General features: G+C 40.6%; 1 protein-coding gene and 1 long non-coding RNA gene across 2 annotated transcripts in view; one reads left to right on the plus strand and one right to left on the minus strand.

Moving 5' to 3' along the window:
• rnf43 (ring finger protein 43) overlaps positions 1–24,641 on the plus strand; it is a 97,288-nt gene that overhangs the window by 49,830 nt on the left and 22,817 nt on the right. The window contains exon 2 of the mRNA XM_089017471.1: positions 9,881–9,994. Coding sequence (XP_088873597.1) covers positions 9,881–9,994 — 114 coding nt within the window. The remainder of the gene's footprint in view (positions 1–9,880; positions 9,995–24,641) is intronic.
• Positions 60–23,468, minus strand: LOC148886204 (uncharacterized). The gene is made up of 3 exons (XR_016117908.1): positions 23,401–23,468; positions 8,404–8,468; positions 60–472 (listed from the first exon to the last, which is right to left on the minus strand). It is a non-coding gene; the product is annotated as an uncharacterized LOC148886204 (long non-coding RNA).

The raw sequence follows: 24,641 nt of genomic DNA on the forward strand, positions 1-24,641 counted from the left end.
CATGAGAAGCAAGGAATTACAAAAAACAATGCAATAAACTCTGGTTTCATTAACTCATTCACTGCCAGACAATGTGCAAAAATGTGTCCACTGCAGTGCAGGGTTTTTGTCATTGTCATTCATATTCCAGGACAAACAGAATATTGAGTTTTAGGTCTACATAAACATTCAATTCAGCGTAAGAAACTTTAGACACTCTTCTTTCATAAGGAAATAGATAATAGAAGAAGATTCATAAGAAGAAGATTCATAAGAGTTAATTGCCAAGTTATATGGGTCTAGAGTTATATGAGCTTTAAATTAGGGTGGCTGTCCAAGATACAATGCAATACATACATATTGGTTTAATTAGTGCTTTAACAACAGCTGAAGCTGTAACAAAGCGCTAACATGGATGAAAGGCAAATGCAGCCCCCTTCGCGGAAAGGAAAACACTTTGCCAGAGGTCTGACCAGCTCTTTTTCAGCACCCCCTGAAAAAAAAAAACGGAACAAATTTCAGAATTGTGGTCCATGTTAATTTTCAATTCCCGAATACGTTCGGGAATGGCATTGAATGAATTAAAGTAGAAACTACACATGGCATCTAAAATGGATGCTTGCTTTCCAATTGAGTCAATAAATGCCCCCAGCCGTTATTCATGTTGTATGTGACTGATTTTTTTTTCTAACTTTTCAGAGGAACTTAAAAAAGTAACTTATGTAGCATACACATCATCCATTTTGTACGAAATGTACATGTTGTAGACATGAACTAATCAAGATCATGCCATAGTTCAGGTGGGTTTGGCAACTTCAGATGTTATAAAACGTTATAAATTGTTCATTCTTTACTTTGTGTACCCTTTGGTAAACACAGTTCCGTACTTGTCTTTGCTCACTGCTACAGATTTACAAGTGATTGACAATGTGAAAAGTTGACGTTGATCTCTTCATGATGTTGTGAAAACTTGAGCGATATCCTGCAGGCCAGCGGAGGGCCAAAGGAAGCCTGAAGGAAGCGTGGATGTGGCCTTCGGGTCTACATGGAAGAGGGATCATTGCAACGCTAACAAACCGCTAGGTTACCAAGCCGCTGAACTGTTATGACAGGGAAGTGTTGTGTGGATGTTGAACTCGGTGCTTTGAAATGTATAGTGCAGTGTTAGCCTGAGGCTGATGGAGCACTCTGACCTGTTGTCTGTTGCCTTCGTCTGTTTTAGTGTGCATGCATCCGATGCTCACTAAAAGTGAGTCAAACTAACCTGAACAGGAAGTTAGTCATGGATTCCGTATTTCATGACTTCTCCCATTTCACCTAGCAGGAGATAGATACAATTGCGAGCTATACAGTCACTTACATTTCAGTTGTTCAAAGATCCAAATAGTGTTGATGATCATTTCAACTGAGAGGCAGTGATGGATGCGTGATATCATATTTGGCCTTGGATCTGTTTTTTTTTTTTTTTTTTTTTTTTTTGTGTCCTCAGGTACCCGCCCAAGGTGTAATTTCATCAATCTACCAGATACAATTTTCAATCTGGGGCACCACTGAGACATTTTTATAGAAACTGCATAAGAATCCACAAAAATATACTGTAACTGGTGTCTGTGTGAACTTTCATTGGTTTTCACTCAGGTTAAGATTAGGGCTCAATAACTCCACACACCTGATTCAAAAGATTAACTCTGGTGTGTGGTAGCATGTAAACTTCTAAAACAGGCAGGACAGCGGCGCTTGAGCATTGGCTACCGCCTCGAACAAAGAAAAAAAATCCAAAAACAAACATTTGTTACAGATTTCACAGACATTTTTAAATGAAGTACGTTCAAAGATATGCAGCTAAATTCTGTGAGTTTGCCAAAATAAAGTCAAACCTGGTTTTCGAACATCTCGGTTCTCGCCCAATTGGGTTTTACGCCCCGGTATATGACCAAAATGCAGTTCTCAACGAAACTGAGCGCAACTGGTCCAGGATGTCCCCCGCCTACTGCCCAAAGACAGCTGGGATAGGTGCTAACACGCCCCATGACAGAGTGAGATGGTTTTATGTTCCAATGTTAATTTTGATGTTAAAATTTGTGAAAATTTTACACATTACGGTTGTTTTTTTATAGTATTTTACAAATGATCTACATACTCTTTCATTACGTGTGTGTACGGTTTATGCTGTGACATAATTAAAATGTGCTTTTAAAAAGTTGTTTTCAAGACTTGGAACACATTTTTACATTGATTATAATGGGAAGTGCTGATTCGGTTTTCGAACAAGTCGGTTTTCAAACAGGTTTCTGGAACAGAGTGTGTTCGAAAACCAAGGTATCATTGTATTACATCTATGAAAGTCTACGAAAATATAGTAATTAAATTTCATCATAAATTTAAAATGTGCGACTTCCATTTAGATTTATCGAATTAAAATCACAGTTTCCCAAAATGTGTGTCACGCTGTAATCTTTTGCCTCTTTAACTTCTTAGTCTCATGCCTTTTAGAGAATATAAACATTTTAATGCAGTACCCTCCCTTAGAACACATCAAAGCAAATTAAGCTAATTACTCAGGTCTCATTATGGGATCACATTTCTCCAAGTCATTCTTTGTGGTAAATGTTACTGCATGCAAGCTGACTGAAACTGTTGATGAAACGATGCAGAGGAGACACACCCGGTTTTTCCCCTTTCAACAGGTCAGAAGCACAAATGTCACTTGCTTGCATTTGCAAGGAGATGCTTTTTCCAAATGCTATGAAAGAGCAGAGACAAAGAGCATATTCCACCCCAACTCCGCTATACATGCGAGAATTTATTAGAACGGCCATTTTGCTCACATGACGTTCTCTCATGAATTTAACAAGAGGTATCGATCGGACATTTTCCAAGACCACTTTTCACTTGGCATGTGACAACTTTTGGTGCTGCATTCATGTGGATACAACACAGTTCAAAAGGACAAGCTTCAGCTTGGAACCTTGGCACATACATGCATAGGTGCCCAACTTATATTATGCTCAATGTAATTGCTCCTTATTAATGCTAATTACCTCCTTGCACAATAGGCAAGGCGAGGAAGCTTCATTTATATTGCGCATTACATATACAAGGTGTTTCACGTCATTAAGAGTGTATTTAAAATTATTAACAAACAATTACATTTAAGATGAAAGCAAAGAAATAAAAGGTTGTGCACAAAACCCTTTCAGGGACAGCGGTTACTGCAGTGCACTTCTTAGAATGTGACAAGGGTTAAAACACTGCAAGTCAGTGCTGACCAATTCAAATTGAAGTCACTAAATTAGTTGTCTTCCATATTCCTTTAAGATTTATTTGCCTTTTCTTAGTATACAAAATCAAACGATGTACCGTATTTTCCAGTGCATAAGCCACACCGGAGTATAAGGCTCACCCCCACTGAATGGTGTATTTTCAAACTTTTTCCATATATAAGGCGCACCAGAGTAAGACGCAGCTTCATTGAATGAAAAATAATTTTCCAGATATAATAGATAATAATATAAATGTTTTCGAAATATAAGACACACCACATTATAAGGCGCTACAGTAGAGGCAGGGGTTACGCACTCCTACAAATGGACTTGGTGGCTACTAACAGTCGTTGCGAGACCTTACTCGCTCAAGAATACTTCACATGTATGGCACACCTGCGTATAAGGCGTAGGGCCATCTTTTGAAGCAAGTCAAGGCTTTTGGGTGTTCCCTATACACTGGAAAATACGGTATGTAGAATAAATCCAATGTAGTTGATATTGAGATTGTTTATTGATACGGTGAGACTGATATTCCCTGTGTTTGCTTGGGAAAGGGACCTTGAAAGAAAATAATTATCTTGTATATGAAATCCATCCATTCTTTTTTTCGGATTGCTTAATCCTCACGAGGGTCGCGGGGGGTTCTGGAGGCTATCCCAGCCGTCTTTGGGCACGGGGCGGGGGACACCCTGAATTGGTTGCCAACCAATCGCAGGGCACACGGAGATAACTAACCATCCGCACTCACACTCACATCTAGGGACAATTTAGAGAGTTCAATCAGCCTGCTATACTTGTTTTTGGAATGTGGAGGGAAACTGGAGCACCCGGAGAAAACCCACGCGGACCCGGGGCATGTAAACTCCACACATCAAGTGTCTTGAACTCACGGCCTCTGCACTGTGAAGTCAGCGTGCTAAATACTCAACTACCGGGCCGCCCGCATATGAAATTGCAATTGCCAAATTGAGGAGGAATAAATTTGATTACCATATTTTCCAGACTATAAGGCGCACCTTCAATGAATGACATATTGTAATATATTTTCCATATATAAGGCACTGAATTATAAGCCGCATGGTCATCTTTTGAAAGAAATTACACCTTATAGTGCGGAAAATACAGCATTTCTCAAACTGATCGAGCCCAACCAGACAGCGTCCGAATATTACCTCCACCCATCCATTCATTTTCTGTCCTGCTTTGACTCACACGAAAGCAGACTTTCTGTTTGTGCAATGCTGGTTGGTTAAACCAAGGACAAATGTGATATTTGAGAAACAACTCTGTAATGGCACTTTGCTTTGTTTTTTGAAATAATATGCAAATAATAACACACTCACCAAGCCTTGCCCAATTATCAAGGCAGACCGTATTTGATCTCTCGTCGGGACATTTTACCTCATGCAGCCATCTTAAGCGACGCGATCATTTTGCGTCTCTCGATACTATTGGAGATATTGTATGTTCACATGGATGCATCTGCGCCTCCAGCAACAAACTTGGCCTCGTATTTGGGCGGTTACATTTTTAATGTCAATCTTTTTGACATCATAATTATTGAAATTTTTGGGTGTGTTCTGAGCATCCATCAATCAGACTATTTTCCATTCAGGTGCCAGCTAAGAGGCTGGCATATGCAAGCATCAAATGCCAGTTGTTTCAGAATGAGAAAACATTTATTAGTCCCACAATGGGGACATTTCTATGATGGATTCAATTATGTGCTCGCCTGTTAAGGTTTGGGAGCACAAAAGGAGCCGGGGTGTTTGACGGAGGCTATTTACGGCAGGTTTCTGGGACTGAGTCACATGGAAATCAATATAGGAACACCTGTGTCAAAGTCAAGGTCTTGGGGCCAGATATGGCCCGTCATATCATTTTATTCGGTCCACGGAAGCAAATCAAGCATGTCAAGTGCCATGATGCTTACTAAAGTCCGAACAAAAATGTCACATTGTTGTATATAAACCACAATAACAGTCACTATTCTTGACTTCAGTTTTGAAAACTAGTTACTCACGTATTTGTTGAGCGTTCTTTGTGTGTAATATGTGGAGGAGATGAAACATTTAAATGGTTTCCCCAAATTCGTATCGGCCCTCGATAGGAAACCTTAACGACAATGTAGCCCGCGGCAAAGGATGAATTTGTCACCTCTGATCTAAAACATGTGCGCAGGTGTTTGTCTCTCTTCTAGATATTAAAATTGAACTGCAGTATTTGCTGATATGCACAAACTTGGGCTGGCCCGCTAAAACACTGCATTGATGATGTCGCAAGAATTGTCCCACCTACTTTATTTGATATACTCTGGTACTCACAAACACTAATGCAAAAAAAGAGCGACCATTGTCCGCCTGACAAAATAATGTACCATATTGTCCGGTGTATAAGGCGCACACCCAACCAATGGTGTAATTGTTTTCCATATAGAAGTTGCACTGGACTATAAGGCGCAGCTTCAATGTATGAAAAAAGTTTTTCAAATATAATATCTACATATATACACATTTTCCAATTATAAGGCACACCACATTATATACGGCGCTACAGTAGAGGCTGGGGTTACGCACTGCTTCTTCTACAAGGGGGAAATGGAGTCGGTGGCTATTGAGAGTAGTTGCAAGACCTGTTGAGGCTCAATATTACTTCACATATAAGGTGCACCTGCGTATAAGGCACAGGGTCATCTTTTGAAGAAAATGAAGGCTTTTCGTTGCGCCTTATACACAGAAAAATACAGTATTTACTTTTTTCCCCAATATGTATCCTACACTGTTTGAAAATGGTATTTTACTACAGTATGATTGTGTTTATTCCAGATATTTGTTCTGGTCCTCTCTATTTTATGACTACAATCAAAGAGAATACAACTAGTTTTAGAAAGGTTTGTATTGTGTTAAGTTTTGGGTTTTAAGGGGCGTGGCCTATTGAATGGCAATGTAGTCAGGTTGGCTCATGCTGGAATTTTGGATTTATGTGTTTGACCTGTTCAATAAATAGCTGACTGTGTATCCAATCGCTCCTCCCACACACACACCACCACTTCCCTGAAACGTAATTACACTTCAAATTTTGGCTCGCAACACAAAGCGGGGGAAAAAAAATCAGGTGAGCAATGTTTCTATTGTTGCCACTCTGCAATTAAATAAGAGTTTGAGTGAGGAAGCGAGTCAGTCAACATTACCGTAAATGACACACGCCACTCTTTTTTTCAAAAGGCGATGATCCACCAGTCATTGATTGGTGGAGACTGATGAGCTTCCTTACTCCCAAACGCTGGTTGGCAACAGATGAACTAGCCAGCCCTCTCGCTGATTATTGGCAAACGAAAAAAGAACATCCGCAGGCCTATGCTAGGGGAAAATATTATTGACTTCTCACCACAGCTACTATTTATTTTTTTCCCTCTTTTTCTGTCCATGTATTTGTTTTTGAAGCTGTTAGTCTCTTGCCTCAGAATATTTTTGTAACAGCCTTTGATTGAACTGGAAAGGAATGCCTTTAATCGTGGCTACAAAAGAGCCAAGGGACATGTCCCCGTCAGTTTGCAACAGATCTAGACAGATGAGGAGGAGGCGGACTGGAGGAGTGAGCATTGTTAACAGTCTGTAGGGAACTGTTTTGCGTGCCCTGTGGTTTCTTGTCTCTGAAATGGAGACATGGTGATTTGGTTTCCCAGGCTGCTTTTTTTCTCTCAAGGCCACACAAAAATCAAATGTTTCGGTCTGTCCCGATTGCATTTTCTACCTTGGCGATGGTGTGACTTTTCAGTGTGAGATGGCACCCACGTTCTCACACGGCGAGCAATTCTAGCCATCTCATTCGAAGAGGTGCGGGCATGTCTGTAATCGACATCCCGGTTATATTAGGATTCTTACCTATTTAGAAAATGTTTCTTTTTTATCTTGTAATTTATTTCAAACACATTCCTGATTGAATTTTGCTTGTTTGGTTTCCAAAATTCAACTTCACAGGTAAATTCAACATCCCCGACTTTGATTATGTTTCAGAAATGTCAGCAATGTGGACAATGAGAGCATGGAGATTTAAAAAGCACAATCATGTCTCAGTAATACGTTTATTTTAACTGCATATGACTCATTTTCAGCATCTCTCATGGAGCTCATACTTAACAAAAGTGGAGGTCAAGCCATCATGAAACCATCTTGTAAAATGGCCTTTCCCGTTTGTTTGTTCGGGGCCAAGTTAAACTGTAAGCCCTTCACTTAGTTCTTGTAAATTGCGGGCTGGAAGTGGCAGCTGGCAGCTCAGTATGCGGGCCAGACCAGGGGGTTGGCAACATGACTTTGTTAGGTGGGCATTGCTAGTATTATTTTTTTTTGGGGTAGCAAGAATGTGGGTGGGGTGGGATTTAAATCTCCATACCTCCCCTTGGTCAGTTAGTTCACTCCATCTTCTAGCTGTCTGGTTTTACTGATTAGTGCACATCATCGCCCCTTTGATGCTTGCATCTTCCAACTCCACTTACTTTTCCTACTTTTTTTTCCCAACCCTGTTGTTTTCCCTCCTTCTTTGCTTCCGCTGTCTGACAGACAAGCACCAGCCCTTTGCAGAGCATTACGTCAAATCCCCCTTGACCGGGGTGCCAGCTGTTGATGTCTCCCGTGTGGAGGCAGCGCGGGGGGTGGGGGGGCTTAATTTCGGGATTTCCGCTGGGTAAGACTGGGGGCAGTCCCGTTGATCTCAGCCCACAGCCACATTATGAGGCCAAACGGGGCAGGAGCAGGCCAACATGGGTCAGTGCATAGTCCGGGAGGGTGGGACCACTTTGGTGGGGTGGGTAAACCTGTGCGCTCTACTCATTGCACTAAACATGGTTCGCCTTCAGTCTGTCCTGTATGATTTTTTGGGGTCCTTATTCATTTGAAAGAGTGTCGAAACAACCCTTTCAAATACTATTCGTTGGGGTTTGTGATAATTTATCGTTGACTGATCAACTGTTGTATACTATATGCAAGTGTTTTGTTTTTTAATATTTAAATCTTTCATTCCCGAATAACAACCATTTACATGATAGGTTGTCCACTGTAGCCACCGCTGTCCGTGAAACGATTAAAACATCCCTTGTTCGGAACTGGTATCAAATGATTATGCACTGTAATTCAAAATAACAGATGTATTGTATCCTCACCGGACTATGAAGGTAGTGTGTGAAAACAGGGTGAAATGCAGGCAACTGATTCGCTGTGGCGACTGCTGTAGGGAAAAGCCAAAAGGAAACGAAGATTAGGAATACACCTCTTATTTATAGCATGAAGAAAATCACTAAGGAACTCACAGTATATGAACACATTTTGCCAGTGATATATTGGTATAAACAAAATTCAACTTTCATCACTAGTGGGTGTTTGATGTATACCTCTGGCAACCCCAACCCTAGGGTTTGTCATAAAAGAACCATGAGCAGTATTTTTGCTGTTAATTTTAATTGAGACATTCTATTGGTAAAGCTTCATTGTTGGGGACTTGATGCCGGTGTACCATGACGAAACCATCCGTCATGATGTCAGAATTATCCACTTATTTGTTCTGGTCTCTAGGCTTATTGTTGCTTTTGCATATTCCACTGGTAAATCAGTTTTTTTAAATCAAAGAACCATGTATACATTTTTCAAATCTTAATTCCAAATCGGCCCGTGAATAATAATATGATACAACAATAGCAATAATATGTATAAAATTGGAATATAGGTAGTCTTAAGAAATCAAGGGTTGGTTTCAGCAACATGTGGATCTATCTACAGTATCTGTCTATCTTTCTAGCTATCTAGCTTGCTAGTTAGCTAGCTATCCATCCATGTAGCTATCTATCACAGTGACATACTGTACCTGTAAATTACGAACTGTAAAGTCAAATTTCAACCTCATTTTATTTGTTTATAAGAAATTCTATACCGCACGACTCATCAATGAGTTAAGCATTTTGTTCATTCCAGGTGGCTGCTATTTTGCTCTTTTTTTTGTCTGTTTTTTTTTTTGACATCCTTCATGAACTTTTATTAGTTGTTCTATTCCTTACACCAATACAATGGGACCTCGGTTTATGAACCCCTTGGCTTATGGACTTCTCGGTTTACGAACGTTACATTTATGAAAATTTTATCTTGGCATACGGACTATTTTTCGGGATACACACGGACCCAGCTAAACAGATCACAATTGATGAACTAGATACAATTATCACAGAGAAAGCTCAAGATGGTGAAAGAAGCCTATGTTCCTCATCAAGTGATTAATGCTGAGGAAACCGGACACTCCATTCCATCAAACCATTAACGACGACTCATCACAAAGGTAAATAAAATGACTTCATTGTATAGTACAGTGTATTTCTTTAATAGTAATACTATAGCGCATTTATTATAAATAAAATAAGGTATATTTTGTGTAGTTTTAAGGCTTAGAAAATTAGAACGTAGAAAATTATGTTTTATGGAGACCTGGGAAGTGATTATTCTCATTTTGATGGTTTCCTAGGGGAAATTAATTTTTGGGATATGCACTTTACACCTTACACCCTCTGTCTGGGAACCAATTAAGTTCGTAAGCCAAGGTCCCACTGTACTTTGGAAGATCGTAAACACTGCCTTTGTGTCTTTTTCCTACAGTATCACCCTCTGTCACTGTGCAACACAAGTGAAGATGAACGGCAAGAGAGCGACTTCATCACCATTGTCAAACTGGAGCAGAGGGTTCCTCGCTGTCTGCCACTGCTGGATAAGGTAGAAACCAAATTTTCATTCCTGTTCCAACACTTTCAAATACTGACTGGGCTCACATCTGATTTCGGTCTTCATCTTAAATGAGAAAATGGGAGTGATTTGGAAGAGGATGCTGATGACTTTCACACAGGGGAGTGGGTTTATATCAGAGGTACTGCGAAGCAAGTGGCAGTGAGCCCTGGCTTACTTTCGACTTTCAAGTCCAGCTGTCACTTGTCCCGTCTCAGCCCATCAGAACCAGAGCACAGGCATCTCCATTTCTGCTTCCCTCTAATATGAGAGCAGCCAGAACTTATAGCCACAACGGTTAAGTCGTACGTGCAAGTGACCTGGATCTCCCTTGTGTTTAAGTATTCTTCCATGCGCAAGCTAATTTAAAAGGAGTCTGATTTAAAATGGTTGCTATTTTCCTCCTTTTTCAAGTGGTGGAAAATTAGCAGGCAGGAGTATAGTTAGCTCAAGGACTGCCTTTTTTTAGCCCGTGTTTTCTTTTCCCCTAATTTAAAACCATGTTGTCGAGCTGGCCACCACGGTGATGATGTTGAGACGTTCCCACACATTTGCTTTCCGCTGCCGTTGTCGGCGTCCTCCTCCTGTTTGCGCTCACTTGGGAACCAAAGAAACTTGAGGAAAGGGAGGGATGGCTGGCACTCGAGGTTTAATACAGAAATGGTTTTGATTAAAGCCTTACTGGCATCACTCTGTTATCCCGTGTTATACCATGAACGAAACTTAGTGCAAGTGTGTCCTCCTTCCCTGCTTTGAAATCAGAGGACGGATGTTCTTGTTTTTGTTTTTGCTTTTATTGTGGTCAGTAAAATGTCTGCTCCAATAGAAGCGCCACTGCAGCCACCTGCATCCTTGCTTCCGCACTTTTGATGTTGGATTTGTTTTTTTTTATGTCATCATACAGCTGCTTGGTTACTTTGCCCTCCTTTGAAAAGGACGAGTCAGATGGTTTGGATGTGTGGTTCTTTTTGAATGAGACTTGTTTACAGTTTAGTCTGACTAACTGATCTATAGATACTCTGATGCCCACAGAGGGTTCATTTTGTGGCACACGCACACACACACACACACACACACACACACACACACACACACACACGCACACACGCACACGCACACGCACACGCACACACACACACACACATGCTAAAAATAGACTGCAAACTAAATAACATGAATCTGCCAACTTTTATTATTATACTTTGTCTTCGTTTTTTGGGCAGTTGCACCCTGTACCCTCAGATGCACCGTGAGGCCAAACTTGGCATTTATATTCATTTGCTTTCTAATTCTAAAGGAATTGCTACTTTCCCCCCCTCCCTCGCAGAACCACTTGAGTTAGTCTGTGCCTCTGCAGAGATTCAAAACATTAACACAACTATACTTGGTTCACAACTCTTTGTCCAACTGAAACAGAGCAGTTTGTGTATTGGTATATACGGTCGTCAAATACTACACCCTAGTGCAGACATGGGCAAACCCGTTAGGTTTTTTAATCCAGCCCTCTGAATTTGTAAAAATTATAGTAAAAACAGTGTCTGAAAATCATGACACAAAGTTAGCGGACACAAGGGCAGACAATTCTGAAAAGTTGCCTGCCCCATTTTTCACAACTTGAAACACAATAGGAAGACTAATCGCAAAAAAAAAAACATTGTTGCAAAGTATTAAGGATTATTTTTATTTATTAAGGATATACGAACCACAAATGCTACCTTGTTTAATGTACGGTAAATATCCCTTGCTGAAGATTTTGCTCCATTTGTCGTTTGTCCGCAATGCAATGTTTGTGTTGCGTTGTCTGCTACAAGCAGACTAAGCTCCTTTCAAAACTCTCATGGACACTTTACAGTCACGGGATAATGCATGTTTACGTAATGTAGCGTCATAACTTTTGTTAGCTTCTTTTGAATCTTTCTTCTGTGGCTGAGGTTTGTGCATTTACTTTGGAAAATGATATGCAAATGCACGACCTTATAACGCTCGGCAAAGTCCATAAGCAAGAAGCAGGCTTCTGATTGGCTGTCGTGCCGAGTATGCAAATTTCAGCTGCAGGTAGGATATTTAATACAGTCTGTCTGTGTGCTTGGCAACGATATACGTGTACTGTTTGCACGTGAAGGCGAGAGCGTCCGTGGCGAGTTTGTAGAGTGCGCAGTCAGGACAATCCATCTATGATTTTGCGGAGTTTCACACAAGTACATATTATTCAGCTTGAGTATTTAGTTGTGTAAAAATATGTTTTGAATGTTGAATATTGATTACTTTAACTTTGCACCTTCGATTGAAACTTATTAAAAACAGACACAATCTTGATAAATCACAGTGCGTATGTTATCTTCATCTGTTTCCATTTCCTCCTCCCGGTATCTGTGAAATAGTATGTAAATGCTATATCTTGCATATTCCTTTAGACAAATTTATTAACTGATAAGGGCTATTTTTCACATTTGAAGGACAGTTAATAAATTGGGTTGTAGTGTTCTTACTGTGCTATGAGGTTTGCACACACTGCATTTAATGCTTTAGTATATCCGGCCCCTCTGTCAAATTTCAGAACCCATTGTGGCCCGCGAGTCAAAAAGTTTGCCGACCCCTGTCACGGTTTGCGAAGTGGTGAAGGCGGTTGTGGATCCCTAAAAGCAGGCAGGAGGGAGCAGTAGGTTGTGTTTGACAAATTGTATTAAAATAAAGTCAGCAGGAACAAAATCTAAAACATCAAAATTGTCTGAACAGAAAAAACATGTATTGAAAGAAAACCAAGAGTAAAAGTCCGCCAAGGTGAAACAAACACAAGCACAGCATACAATGCATACACAATGCATATAATTGCATACAATGACCTGACGCCGAATGGTCGTGGCGGGAGTCCTTTTGACTGCCACTGATTGGAACGACCAGCACCTGCGAGGCTGCGGGCAGATTTGACAGCGCTACACGTTGGTTGCCAATCCGAACGTGGCAGGCGGCCACTGATCGGGACGACCAGCACCTGTGCAGGTGCAGGCGGGGCCGACAGTGCTACCTGTTGGTCGCCAACCAGATCATGACAACCCCTGCTCTAGTGGTACACACATATACATAGTCATTGAATGCTTCTGGATTATACGTTAAAATAATATCATATGCATCAACCGCCGAAATCTTTCGGTACACCTGCGCATGGATGTCGAATGAGGACCATTTCATGAGCTAACTCACAACAAGGATCAACCATTCCAGCTGTCCCGTGTGCACCGAAACCGATATGACTGCAACTACCGCCATGGCTAATCAGCACAACATTCTGGAATGCCTTTCTATTTCAATATTGGCGCAGCATTCAAAAGTAACAAGAGACAAAGGAGATGGTGGGGTGATGGTTCATTTGGTCATGAGAAAAATAAAATGAGTCACACTGAGAAATAGACCTGTTGACTGTTTATGTAGTGCATCCTTTGTCATTAACTCATTCACTGCCAGACAATGTACAAAAATGTGTCCACTCCAGTGCCAGGGTTTTTGTCATTTTCACTCAAATTGCAGCACCTCCAGAGTATTGAGTTTTCGAACATGCAATTCAGCTTAAGAAACCTTATACTCTCTTTTTTTCATCAGAAAAAAAGAGTTAATTCCTAAGTTGTATGTATCTGGAGTTATGTGAGCTTGGAAGGGGCAGCTGTACGAAATACAATACATACATATTGATTTATACAGCGCTTTAACAACAGCTGAAGCTGTAACAAAGTACTAACATGGAAAAAAGGCAAATGCTGCCCCCTCGTGGAAGGTAAAAACATTGCCAGAGGCTTTATCAACACTTTATCGGCACCCCCTGCAAGAAAAACCAAAACCTGAACGAATTCGGGAATGGCGCTCCACGTCATGCTTTTCAATTCCCGAATAAATTCGGGAATAGCAGTGAATGAGTTAAAAATGTAGAGCCAGGACTGACAAGTTTAGCGGTTCACATAGCCCACTTTTGTCCAGCCGTGTCCGTTCTCATTTAAGCACATTCCATTTCACTCATCATGAAGCTAGCATGTGGTCTACCACCCCTGCAATGGCTCTAAACAGCACAAAAAATTTAGAATTACAATTTATTTTTTTAAAGAGCTGCATGAGTTTTTTATAACTTAAAAAAGAGGAAGAACAAATACTGAGTGTACCCCAAAGTTAACTGTGAAAATCTGGTTAGCAATCCTGCTTTCCCGTGTGGTGTTTGCGTGTTCTCCCCGTGATGTGTGCATTTTCTCTGGGTACTGCTGATTCTTCCTACATCCCAAAAACTTGCATGGCAGGTTCCTTGCACACTTTAAAATACCCTTGGGGTGTATTGTGAATGTTTATTGTTTATCTATGTGGGCCCTGCTATTGGCTGGCAATCGGTTTAGGGCAGGGGTGTCAAAGTCATTTTTGGCCGTGGGCCACATTATAGTTTTGGTAATCCCCCCACCACCGCTCAGAAACTGCTGGGATAGGCTCCCGCATGTCTCACAACACTCGTGGGTATAAATGATTCGCATCATGGAAGGATGGATAAAAAGTTGATTCAAAATGAAGGGAATCTGTGAACATCTGTGACAGGCCCGCCAGCCACGTCTTATTCAGTCACAGTTCCTTCATTCATTAATCTGCCTGAATCTAAATTGTCGCTTCAGTAATGTTTCATAAACTCAAGCAACTTAATTAATCTTACAAGACCATCAGAGGTGATCTGTTATTGGTGTTTATTGTTATGTTTTTGTCTGTTTGTTTTTGTTGACAAGCCTTGAAATAGTTCTCAGATCAATGCATGATTCATTGGGAAAAGCCATTGCGACGATGCCAAGAGGCCGAGTCTAAACTCCACACAAAGCTTCCTGTACTTTGCTCTGAATAAATGCTGTAATCTACCAAGTTCAAAGCACGGTTTGATGTTGGGAGGTTTTCACTGACTTTTCATTCATTCAGGCACAAACCAGCTCCATCACAAAGAATCCCCGTCGTTTTTGTGAGAACAACCCTCATACTGATTGAGGGTTTTGGCCCATGTCTGAACCTGTTGACTCTTATAGAAAGCCTCACTTATTGATTCTACTCCTCTGATGAAAAGGGCTTTGCTGTGATTGTGCTGTAATCCTGTTGTCGTCAACTCTTGTCGTCTCAGTGCTTGCTCTTGCTGTGCACGCGCGTGGATCTTTGTGCGTTATCGGATCTTGCTTCCTGAAGACGACCGGCCAAATGTTTCAAACGCTTTTAGAAAATTATTCACTTTGTAAGAAGACAAAAAAGCATTGCTTTCCTTCCAGTCACGGCTGAACTACTATGCAATCATGATGTGTAAACAATGCAAATGGTAGAACATAATAGCTATATATAGAACAAGATCAATGTTTGCTTCACATTTTTACATATTTTTAATGACAACAGGCAGATTTCACACCTCAACAAGCTCCACCGTGTGTTTAATGACAAATGCTTCTGTTTCAGAAGGGACATTTGTTTTCACAAAAGTGTAAAGATGCACTTGAGCACGTGCTCTGGCAAAGTCCCAAAGTAAGACGAAGAGCTATTCCTCCAAATAATTAGCGAGCCTCCAGCATAATTTATGAGCTATAGGCATTACATTGATGACATTGTCACCTGTATTTTGATATATGTCTATTCGAGTTTCCACTTGTTGCTCTGCTGTTGACAGAATGAAAGGAAAATGAAATTGAAGGACAACAGAGAGAGTAATTTATTCAAGTTTGACTAGAGTTTAAACTTTTTTAAGAAAAATATGTTAAAAAGGATACATTTATAAAAACATTTTAAATGAAAAAAAAAACACAGCTGTCACCCAAAGTACTTTTTGCTGTGAACAGCAAAAATGTTTCCCTGCTTTCGGATCCCACAAAAATGACTTAAAATCATAATGACAGTGAGAGTAATCACAGATAATTCAAAACATTAACGTCAAGAAAGCCATAAGGGTCACTTTTATCCTGCCTTCTTGGGAATTTGCTGGGTCACAAGTATAAATCCACAATTTCCTCTACGCTTCCTGTACGGCAGGGCTTGCTGAAACGAAACATTACTGTGTCTTATTCCGGAGACCTTGTGGCTTTGCACCTTCAGAAAATGAGATGGGGTGGTGATGCGCTCGTCTGGGACAGCTGCAGTTGCTTTCAAAATAAAGGGCTGTAAGCAATGATCTTATCTCAGTTTTAAATTTAACACTCTGATGTCTGGCGGCTGATCCCGCTCTGATACATTAAAATTAATATAATAAAAAAAACATGGAAAATTGGTACCATTAAGTAACTACAGTATATAGATTCCCAGCTCCCAGGAATTGGCACCGCACGGATTCAAATGTGAAAGATAAAACATACAAATAAAGAATTGTAAATTGTATTTATAAAACACCGCTCTGTGATTTTATTTTTCTGGCGATCAGTTGACGGTATACCCTGCCTCTCGCCCCAACACAACTCATATAGGCTCAGGTATGCCCACAACCTTATTCAGGATAAGCATCAGTATGTGTATACAGACAAGATAACAATACTCAAACATGTAGTCCTAATCCTCTGTGATAAATTCCTAAAATTACTGTAGATTACAGAGTCATTCATACTAGTTGTGAAACTTTTCTTTGGTGTCTACGTGGCTCCGCACTGGCAGCCAAGTCATGTGCAACAGGAGCCCAAATGAACTAATCATGCAGAAAACTTTGTTTTATTAGTATTAATGTTAGTTTGTATGTTAATGTATGTTTGTTTTATTAGTATTAATATAGTACTTTTGATAGACTGCTATTTGCTTTGTTAAAAGCTCCTCGTGAGGAAAATGAATGGATGGAACATTTTTGCTGTTGTAATGTAGAGGCTGGAACGGATTAATGTCGCTCCCATTCGTTTCATTGAAGACAGATGGTTTGTGATAACTGTTTTGTTTTACGAGCACAGTCACTGACAAATTAATCTCATGACACCCCTGTGCCCTTTGGCCTGACATAATATCCACTGTGCAGATGGTGTCATGAGATCTCCTTTGGTGGTCAGGCCAGGACAAGTGGTTCCAGTGACAGGAAATGGTCAAAAACAAGGGAAGCTTGGAACAGAATGACGCTGGTGACAATGTTTTTGTCTTGTCCTGTCTCATTATCTGTAAAGGGGTGCCTTTGACCTTGGTCTATTCCTGAATGCTGTTTTGCAGTGAAATGCTTGAATGGTGACAGCAGTTTCAGGAGCTTTTGTGACTGCGTCCAATATATCGCTTTCATTGGCACAAGAACACAAGCACACATCTGGTGGATAAAAAGGCAGTGTATTCGAAACTTTGAGGGTCAATCTCAAAAGCAGCAGGTACACAAAAGAGACCTGGCTTTACATTTATTTCCCCCTTCATGAAATGCTTTCTTTGCTTGTCTCTGCCAGAAATTTGAACACGTCTTCAAACGGATAGACGATACCTGTTTGGCAAAGTTTGACGTCCATTTTTTGTTTCATAATGTCAGGAACCTTTATCCACTTTAATCCCCATGCACTTTGAAACCCATCTACCTCTGTGTTTAATCATGTTTCAAAACATAGCATATATACTGTTGATCACTTCGTAAAAGTTAGGGACCTTTTCAAGGTAAAAAAAACTGCACTCTTCAAGGTTCCTTTCTTCCTGTTTGCCCAAGGGCCAAATTCTCTGCTCCTTGACTCTGCTTTGATCATTTCATCTCAAACGCGCAAGCTTCAAAATCATGTAAAAGTAGCTTGGGGCACATCTCTCGACATGCCTCTCAAATGTTTTTTTTTTCAGCTTTTAACTGCTCAAAGCAGTGCAGTCTGCTTGATTCTTTTCATGTCATTTCTTCAGTCCTCCGTTTGCGCCTGCTTGACCCTCATGTCTTTTCCCCTCCCATTTCCTCTGTAGCTAAAGTTAGCGACCGTCTTAGTTGATCATGTCAATGAGAAGATAACTTTATTGTAAGCACTTAATGTAGTCTAATGGTAACCTTCTTTTCCGACACTTTAATTCTTTATTTTTACTTAGCGTCAACCCTTGCTATCATTTTAAAATATGGTGATCTATTTTTTTGTTTAACTCAGACTCTTTACTTTCATAGTGATACTAACAGGCACACCACAGGAGTTGTTTTTATCCAGCCAGATCCATGGGTATCTTGGTCCTCTGTTCCTTTATTCTTATTCTTCAACAGGTATCCAATGACCCACGTGACTCGGAAAATCTAAATGTTTTCCCCATAACTGCCACGGAAACCAAAACCAGCATTGAAACTATTGCAAGGCCATGTCTTCTGTACAAAACACGCATGTACAGCATTTCTCCTGGATGCTCCATCTTTGTATGTACAAAATTCATAAGAAAACATACTTTGAGCTGTACTACACAAATCTTAAAGATTGATGATAGGAATTTGAGCTTCCTTTAGCATCCAAGCATATGTGTTGAAATGTCTTTAGGGGAAACTTAATGGTGTTGAATCCAGCCAAGGCCATCTCAATCCATGTCCTGTACCGCTTATCCATATCAGGGCTCCTGATGTGCTGGAATCTCTCCCAGAAGAGTTCAGGTATACCGTGGATTGATTCCCTTGTCAAACTAGCGGTACGTACTGTACAGACAAACAGACTAAAGACCGCTCACACAGACAGCATTCACACCAAAGAACAATTTAGTTTTCAGTAAACCTACGATAGATGAAGTGGAATGAAGATTCCCCCTGTGAAAAGCCACTTAAGGTCAGAGGGAGCCAATTTGATCGCATGCTAACTTACAAGCAACCAAAAATCTCCAAATCAATTCCTGTTTTTGTTTGAGTGTTTGTCCCTCTGGTTCATCATTTCACTGCAAAATCATAACCCTTCGTCATGAATAAATACAAAATTAAACATTGACACGACATAGGTAACAAGTAGCTCGGGATGTTTTGCTGCTGAAGCACAACCAAAAATAAAATGTGCTGACTGCTTGCTTGTTTGTGATGAATCAGGGATTCTTCTCACGCAGCACAGTAATTGACTCTGTGATTATTTAAAAAAAATAAAAAGTCAACCGAAGGTTGAGATTAAATTCAGAAAGCTGTTAGGACATGTTGTCAAGTATCTACTATGTTAGAATTCCAAGGACAACGCAGCCATGAGATTAGACATTTGCCTTCACCCAAACATGAAGCACCGCAATCGGTGTATGCGGTGGGAAAATAAGAACACAAGATCCAGAGGGGTGGCCCGGTAGTCGAGTGGTTAGCACACCAGCTTCACAGTGCAGAGGTCGCCGGTTCGCGTCCCGGTCCGGCCTCCTTCTGTGGAGTTTGCATATTCTCCCTGGGCCCGCGTGGGTTTTCTCCGGGTCCTCCGGTTTCCTCCCACACTCCAAAAACATGCATGGCAGGCAGATTGACCACTCCAAATCGCCCCTAGGTGTGAGTGTGAGTGTGAGAGTGACTGTTGTATGTCTTTGTGTGCCCTGCGATTGGCTGGCAACCAATTCAGGGTGTCCCTCGCCTTGTGCCCGAAGACAGCTGAGATGGGCTCCAGCAACCCCCGCGACCCTAATGAGGAGTAAGTGGTACGGGAGTTGAGATGAGAAGATCCAGAGGCAAAAAAAATATATATAGTTTCTTTGCCAGTCTTTCTTTGACAGGCCAATCAGGAGAGAAACCTGAGTTTTCGCCATCTGGTTTCACTGGCTGTCGATGAACAATGTGTAAAATGTTTCAAGGTCCCCTTCTCAATGGCAAAGTGCATACCTTTGTTGGTCACCATTCCTAAAAGTGCTTGCGCGTTGCATTCTGCACTTGTTTACTTGCTCCGGTGAGTTGCGCGGGTGGCAAGACGACAAAAATTAAATATTAACATAATTATGACGGTTGAGATGGGGAGATGGGAAACAGATTAGACTGAATAACAACATGTTGCTGCCAAATGGGCTGGGTCGCGTTAGTGAGGTGATTTCAACTGATGGAGCAACAACAAGTTGAGTCGATTCGCAAGTGCGATGCAAGGTTCAATGGAGGTTGTCGAAATCTCAATTCGTTTTGTGGTTGACGGGGAAGGCGGCAATCCTCTCTCCTGTTAAACGTTACATAAGGTGTTTGTCATTGAGCATCTGTAAAATCCAAAGCTCATCTGAATTGCGGGTTCTCAGGTCGAGTCACGGCAAGGGGTGACTGCAGGCCAAATGGCCTTGCAAGTCTGCAGTGAACAGATGTCACTTGGACTTGCGGAATTGTTGCCGTTTAGCTCGATTGGTTCAGTTCTGTCATCATTCCTACCAACGAGGTGCGAGTGATATGCGGAGGGCTTGCCCCTCTTCATCTCACCCCCCACCCCGCCCCCAAGTCATGTGACACCTTCAATAAATGGAAAATTATCTGGCCCATTATCCACCCCATCGGCGGCACGTCTCCTCATCATGTCTTGTTTGGTTTCTCCCCTCTTTTTGGCATTGTTCAGTTTATTTACTGCTTGCTTCTGCGGAATGCATTTGTATGATGTGCTCTTTGCTTCAGTAGAAATATCTGCAGTATGTTCTCACACTTTTATCCGTTCTTCCCTTTTCCTCCGCCCTCATTGGAATAGCACATACCCTAGCCTTCTATAAAGTCATTGGAGCCTTGTTGTCGTCACCATCACCGCAAAACTTTTATACACAAACAGTGAGATGTCTGCAGTGCCGTTCAGTGGCAAGTTCCTCTCCAAAATAGAAGCACTTGGAATGTCACCTGCATGCGTGTATGTGCGGATCGCCAACTACCTTGAAACATTTTTAGTCAAATACACATAGCTATGACCTTAAAATATCAAATTCCCCCGGCCCATCAATAAAAAGTTTAAAGACAATGCTATGCTTCTATTTTTCTCTTCTAGTTGCTAAATTAACTTTTATCCTGCAAATTCAATTCCAAATGCGTATTGACTTGTATGAACGTTTTCTTCATTTTTGTCTTCAAGTATAAATGAATTGCCATGACATTTTTGATAGAAATTACACTCAAATGTGTATCTTTGTGGAGAGTAGTCACCTCCAGCAATGCTAATAGTGTCCATGAATGCAGGCTTTGCATCTGGAGGCCTTTTTTTGAATGGTGGGGGCGTCATAGCCTTTATTTGTTACTTCAAAGGGAGTGCACATGGGTCAGGATTTCATCTGGCTGTCGTCGCCACCGGCCGCAAAAGGTTTGTAAGAAAAAGAGACGCTAAAAATACAAATCTGCGCAAAAGGCCGAAACTGAGACAAAAGCCAGACAACACAACTTTTAGCCATTGTAAGATGTTCATTTGACTGGGAAGCAAACATTTCAGCCCCCTCAACTTAAGATGTCAAGTTTTTGTCTTCTGTTAGGCACACTCCACAGGCTTGGTGCCCTCTGACACTGTAGTTACAAATATGCTACAGCCATGTCGTCATCAGGATTTTTGATATGAATGGATGGATTTATGTATTACCGTGGTGATTATCAAAATCCTTTGATGTGCTGTTTTGTTAGATTTTTTTGGAGGGTGGGTGGCTCATCTAAATAACTTGAAATCGGTCTCAGGAGAGGCTTTGAAGTAGGAAAGACTGTCTACAGGACATAACACTGCATTCTGAGCGCAACCCCAATTTAAATTTCAGTTGTGCAAAAAAAATAAATAATAGAATTCATAGAAGCAACTTAACGAGCCGAATGTTAATGTGTGTTCCGTCTGTTGTGAATTGGACTAAAAGGGAAAGAGGGGGGTTTGATCTCAAGAGCTGGCTTTAAATTGCTTCTCTGGAGCCGCATTTGACATTTTAGCCAACATTCCTTTCATAATGACAATGGCAAATGTCTTCTTTTGAAGAAAAGGAAGAGAAGCAGGTTATCTGATGGACTAGGCACTTCTCTCAACACTCTAAAGTTTCTCGACTCATGCATTAGCTCCCTAAGCCCGATACAACAATAAAACTTGATAGTTGCTAGACATCAAATTACAAAAAGAGGAAACGTTTTTTAAAAGTTGTGTGGCACCTCTCCGAGTAAAACGACACAAGGTCCATTTTATTTAATTGAGTCAAAAACATTGATTGTCTCGAGGTTTAAGTACCGTATTCTTCGGTGTATATAAGACGCACCGGAGTATAAGGCGCATCCCCAATGAATGATTTCAAACTTTTTCCATATTCTGTATAAGGCATACCTTCAATGAATGAAAAAAAGTTTTCCAAATATAGTATATTAATATATAAAACTTTACCAAATATAAGGCACACTACATCATGAGGCGCTGCAATAGAGGCTGGGGTTATGCACTAATTCTTCTCCAGAGGGAAATGGAGTCAGTTGACAGTTATTGCAAGACCTGTTGTGGCTCAATATTACTTCACACATAAGGCGCACCTGCGTATAAGGCGCAAGGCCATCTTTTGAAGAAAATCAAAGCTTTTGTGTGCACCTTACACATGGGAAAATACGGTAATTCTGAATGAACAAATCATAAAATACACATACTTGCGTGAAATTCAGACTGACAGTATTTAAACAGCAAGCATCAACCAAGTTGGTCACATTTGTGACATGGTTTTCACGAGTCGGAATGTTTTCTGATCCCGTTTTCGGCAAGTGTATACATTTCAATGCCCCCCCCCCCCCCCCACCTCCCCGGCCTATGGAGACCGTAGCGTAGACGGATGCTTTCCATCCACGGCTTGCTCCTTTGCCTACTACCGATGACAATTTTAGACATCGTTTATGTTTAGAATTGTACCCATACATTTTAGCCAGTCAGTCAAAATGAATACTAATTGATCGTGACAAAGACATACAGTATGCGTTTTTTTTGCGGAAGAAAATCAAGAAAGCCTTTGCTAACGTTTAGTCAATCGGTGTTTTGACAATTGATGAATTGAAAGTATGCTGCTGTAAATTGTTGAAGTACATAATTTATGATTAAACTACAGTACAGTAAAGTCTCGTTATATCGATATTGGTTATATTGATAGTACTGCTTATTACGATACTATTTCTATGAACGCAAGGAGAAAATTTACATGCCGTAGGATTGGATATATCGATAGTCCGGTTATATCGATATTTTTTCCGACTCCCGAGAATATCGATATAACGAGACTTTACTGTATTTATGAAGTCAGTGTAGAGCCCTGTTCACCGCCACAATCTTGTCAGGGTCCTCGCAATGACATAATCCATCCACATAGTTTCATTTGGAAATATGTACAACCCAGCTAGCGTCCCTGTCTTGTCCACATCTTTCACATTCAAGTACGTTCGCTTCTGAATGCAGGTCTGAAGGAGAGTTTCCTTTTAGCGAATTTATAGACTAGTATTCTTGGAATAACAAAGACAAAATGTTCAGCATTCAAGATCACATGATTGAGATTACTCATACGTAGGTTTGTTCAAATTGTAACCACAGCGAATTATAGCCAATGAATTATTTCTTCCTTACCTTTGTAAAAAGTCTTTGATGATCTTCATGACAGCTGCTCTGACTGCGCAACATCTGAGACATGGCTGTTCTCAGTTTCTCTGTGTCATTGTGAGGGTGGTTATGGCAGTTGATGAAGTGTACTTTCTCAACATGCTTTTGTGTAAGGTGGTCTGGACGCATTTCCAAATTTGCATAGTTTTGACCTTCTACCCAGTGTGACCTTAAAACTTGTGTCTGAGGACTGGACTTTGACCTCAGATTTTCTCCTTGTGCTTGAATATTCCTTCTTATTCATCTTCTTCCAAAGTAGAATTTGACACAGGTATGGTGGAACTGTGGAACTGGCCAATCTGTTCAAATTATGAAAGTAAAATAATGTTTCCGTAGGGCGGCATGATGGTCGACATGTCTGCCTCTCCGTTCAGAGGTCGTGCTTTCTCCGACCTTCCCGTGTGGAATTTGCATGTTCTCCCTTTCAGTACTTTCATAACATATAATAGAATAAGCTAAAGTTTTTTTTGGGTGAAATTGATTGAAGGTTTAGAAAATTATTGCAATGTTAATGAATATTTTTTTTCTAAAACCTGTACAACAAAATGCAATCACAACAAGTCACATATGCATGAAATAAACATAGATTCATTTGAAATAATTCAGGATGTTTTTATTTGTGGTATGGTTTAAAACATGGAATGCATAGGTTCACCTTGCATTGCTCACAACCTGTTCTTGGCTCGCGACGAATTTTCTTCTTTGCACACTCTTTACATGTTCTCTTTTTATCCAATTCTACTGGCCAATGAAGGAAGGCAACAGTGTCATTCTCCTTCATGCATTCTCTTTTTCTTTTCCTTCTGTAATTGCCAAACAACTGATGAGCTAAGTTTGTCCTGAATTCTAACTGAGTCCTTTTTCGGAGGCGACCTGTTCTGGTTTTCACTTGATGGTTTGGAGAGTTTCATCAGTATAAAGCCATTGCAAATACAAATATCCACTAGAAACCAGAACAGGTATTTCCACCATTTGAGTGATTTCCTGGAGATAGCGTATGAAGCACGTAGTTGATCAGCCCGAAGGTATTTGAATGGGTTGAAGTTAATCAATGCAACATTGATAAATAAACAAGTTAGCGTTAGTTTATGCATTTCATTATCAAGGTAAACCTCTTCTGAATAGCTCATAAAATAGTTACAACACATACTTAAGTGGTATTTCATCCATGACGAAAAATAGAAGGTGCTTTGAAGATGGAGGAGAGC

Source organism: Hippocampus bargibanti, linkage group LG16 (genome assembly GCF_051943395.1).
Source record: "Hippocampus bargibanti isolate YZ-2025 linkage group LG16, ASM5194339v1, whole genome shotgun sequence".
Classification (NCBI taxonomy): domain Eukaryota; kingdom Metazoa; phylum Chordata; class Actinopteri; order Syngnathiformes; family Syngnathidae; genus Hippocampus; species Hippocampus bargibanti.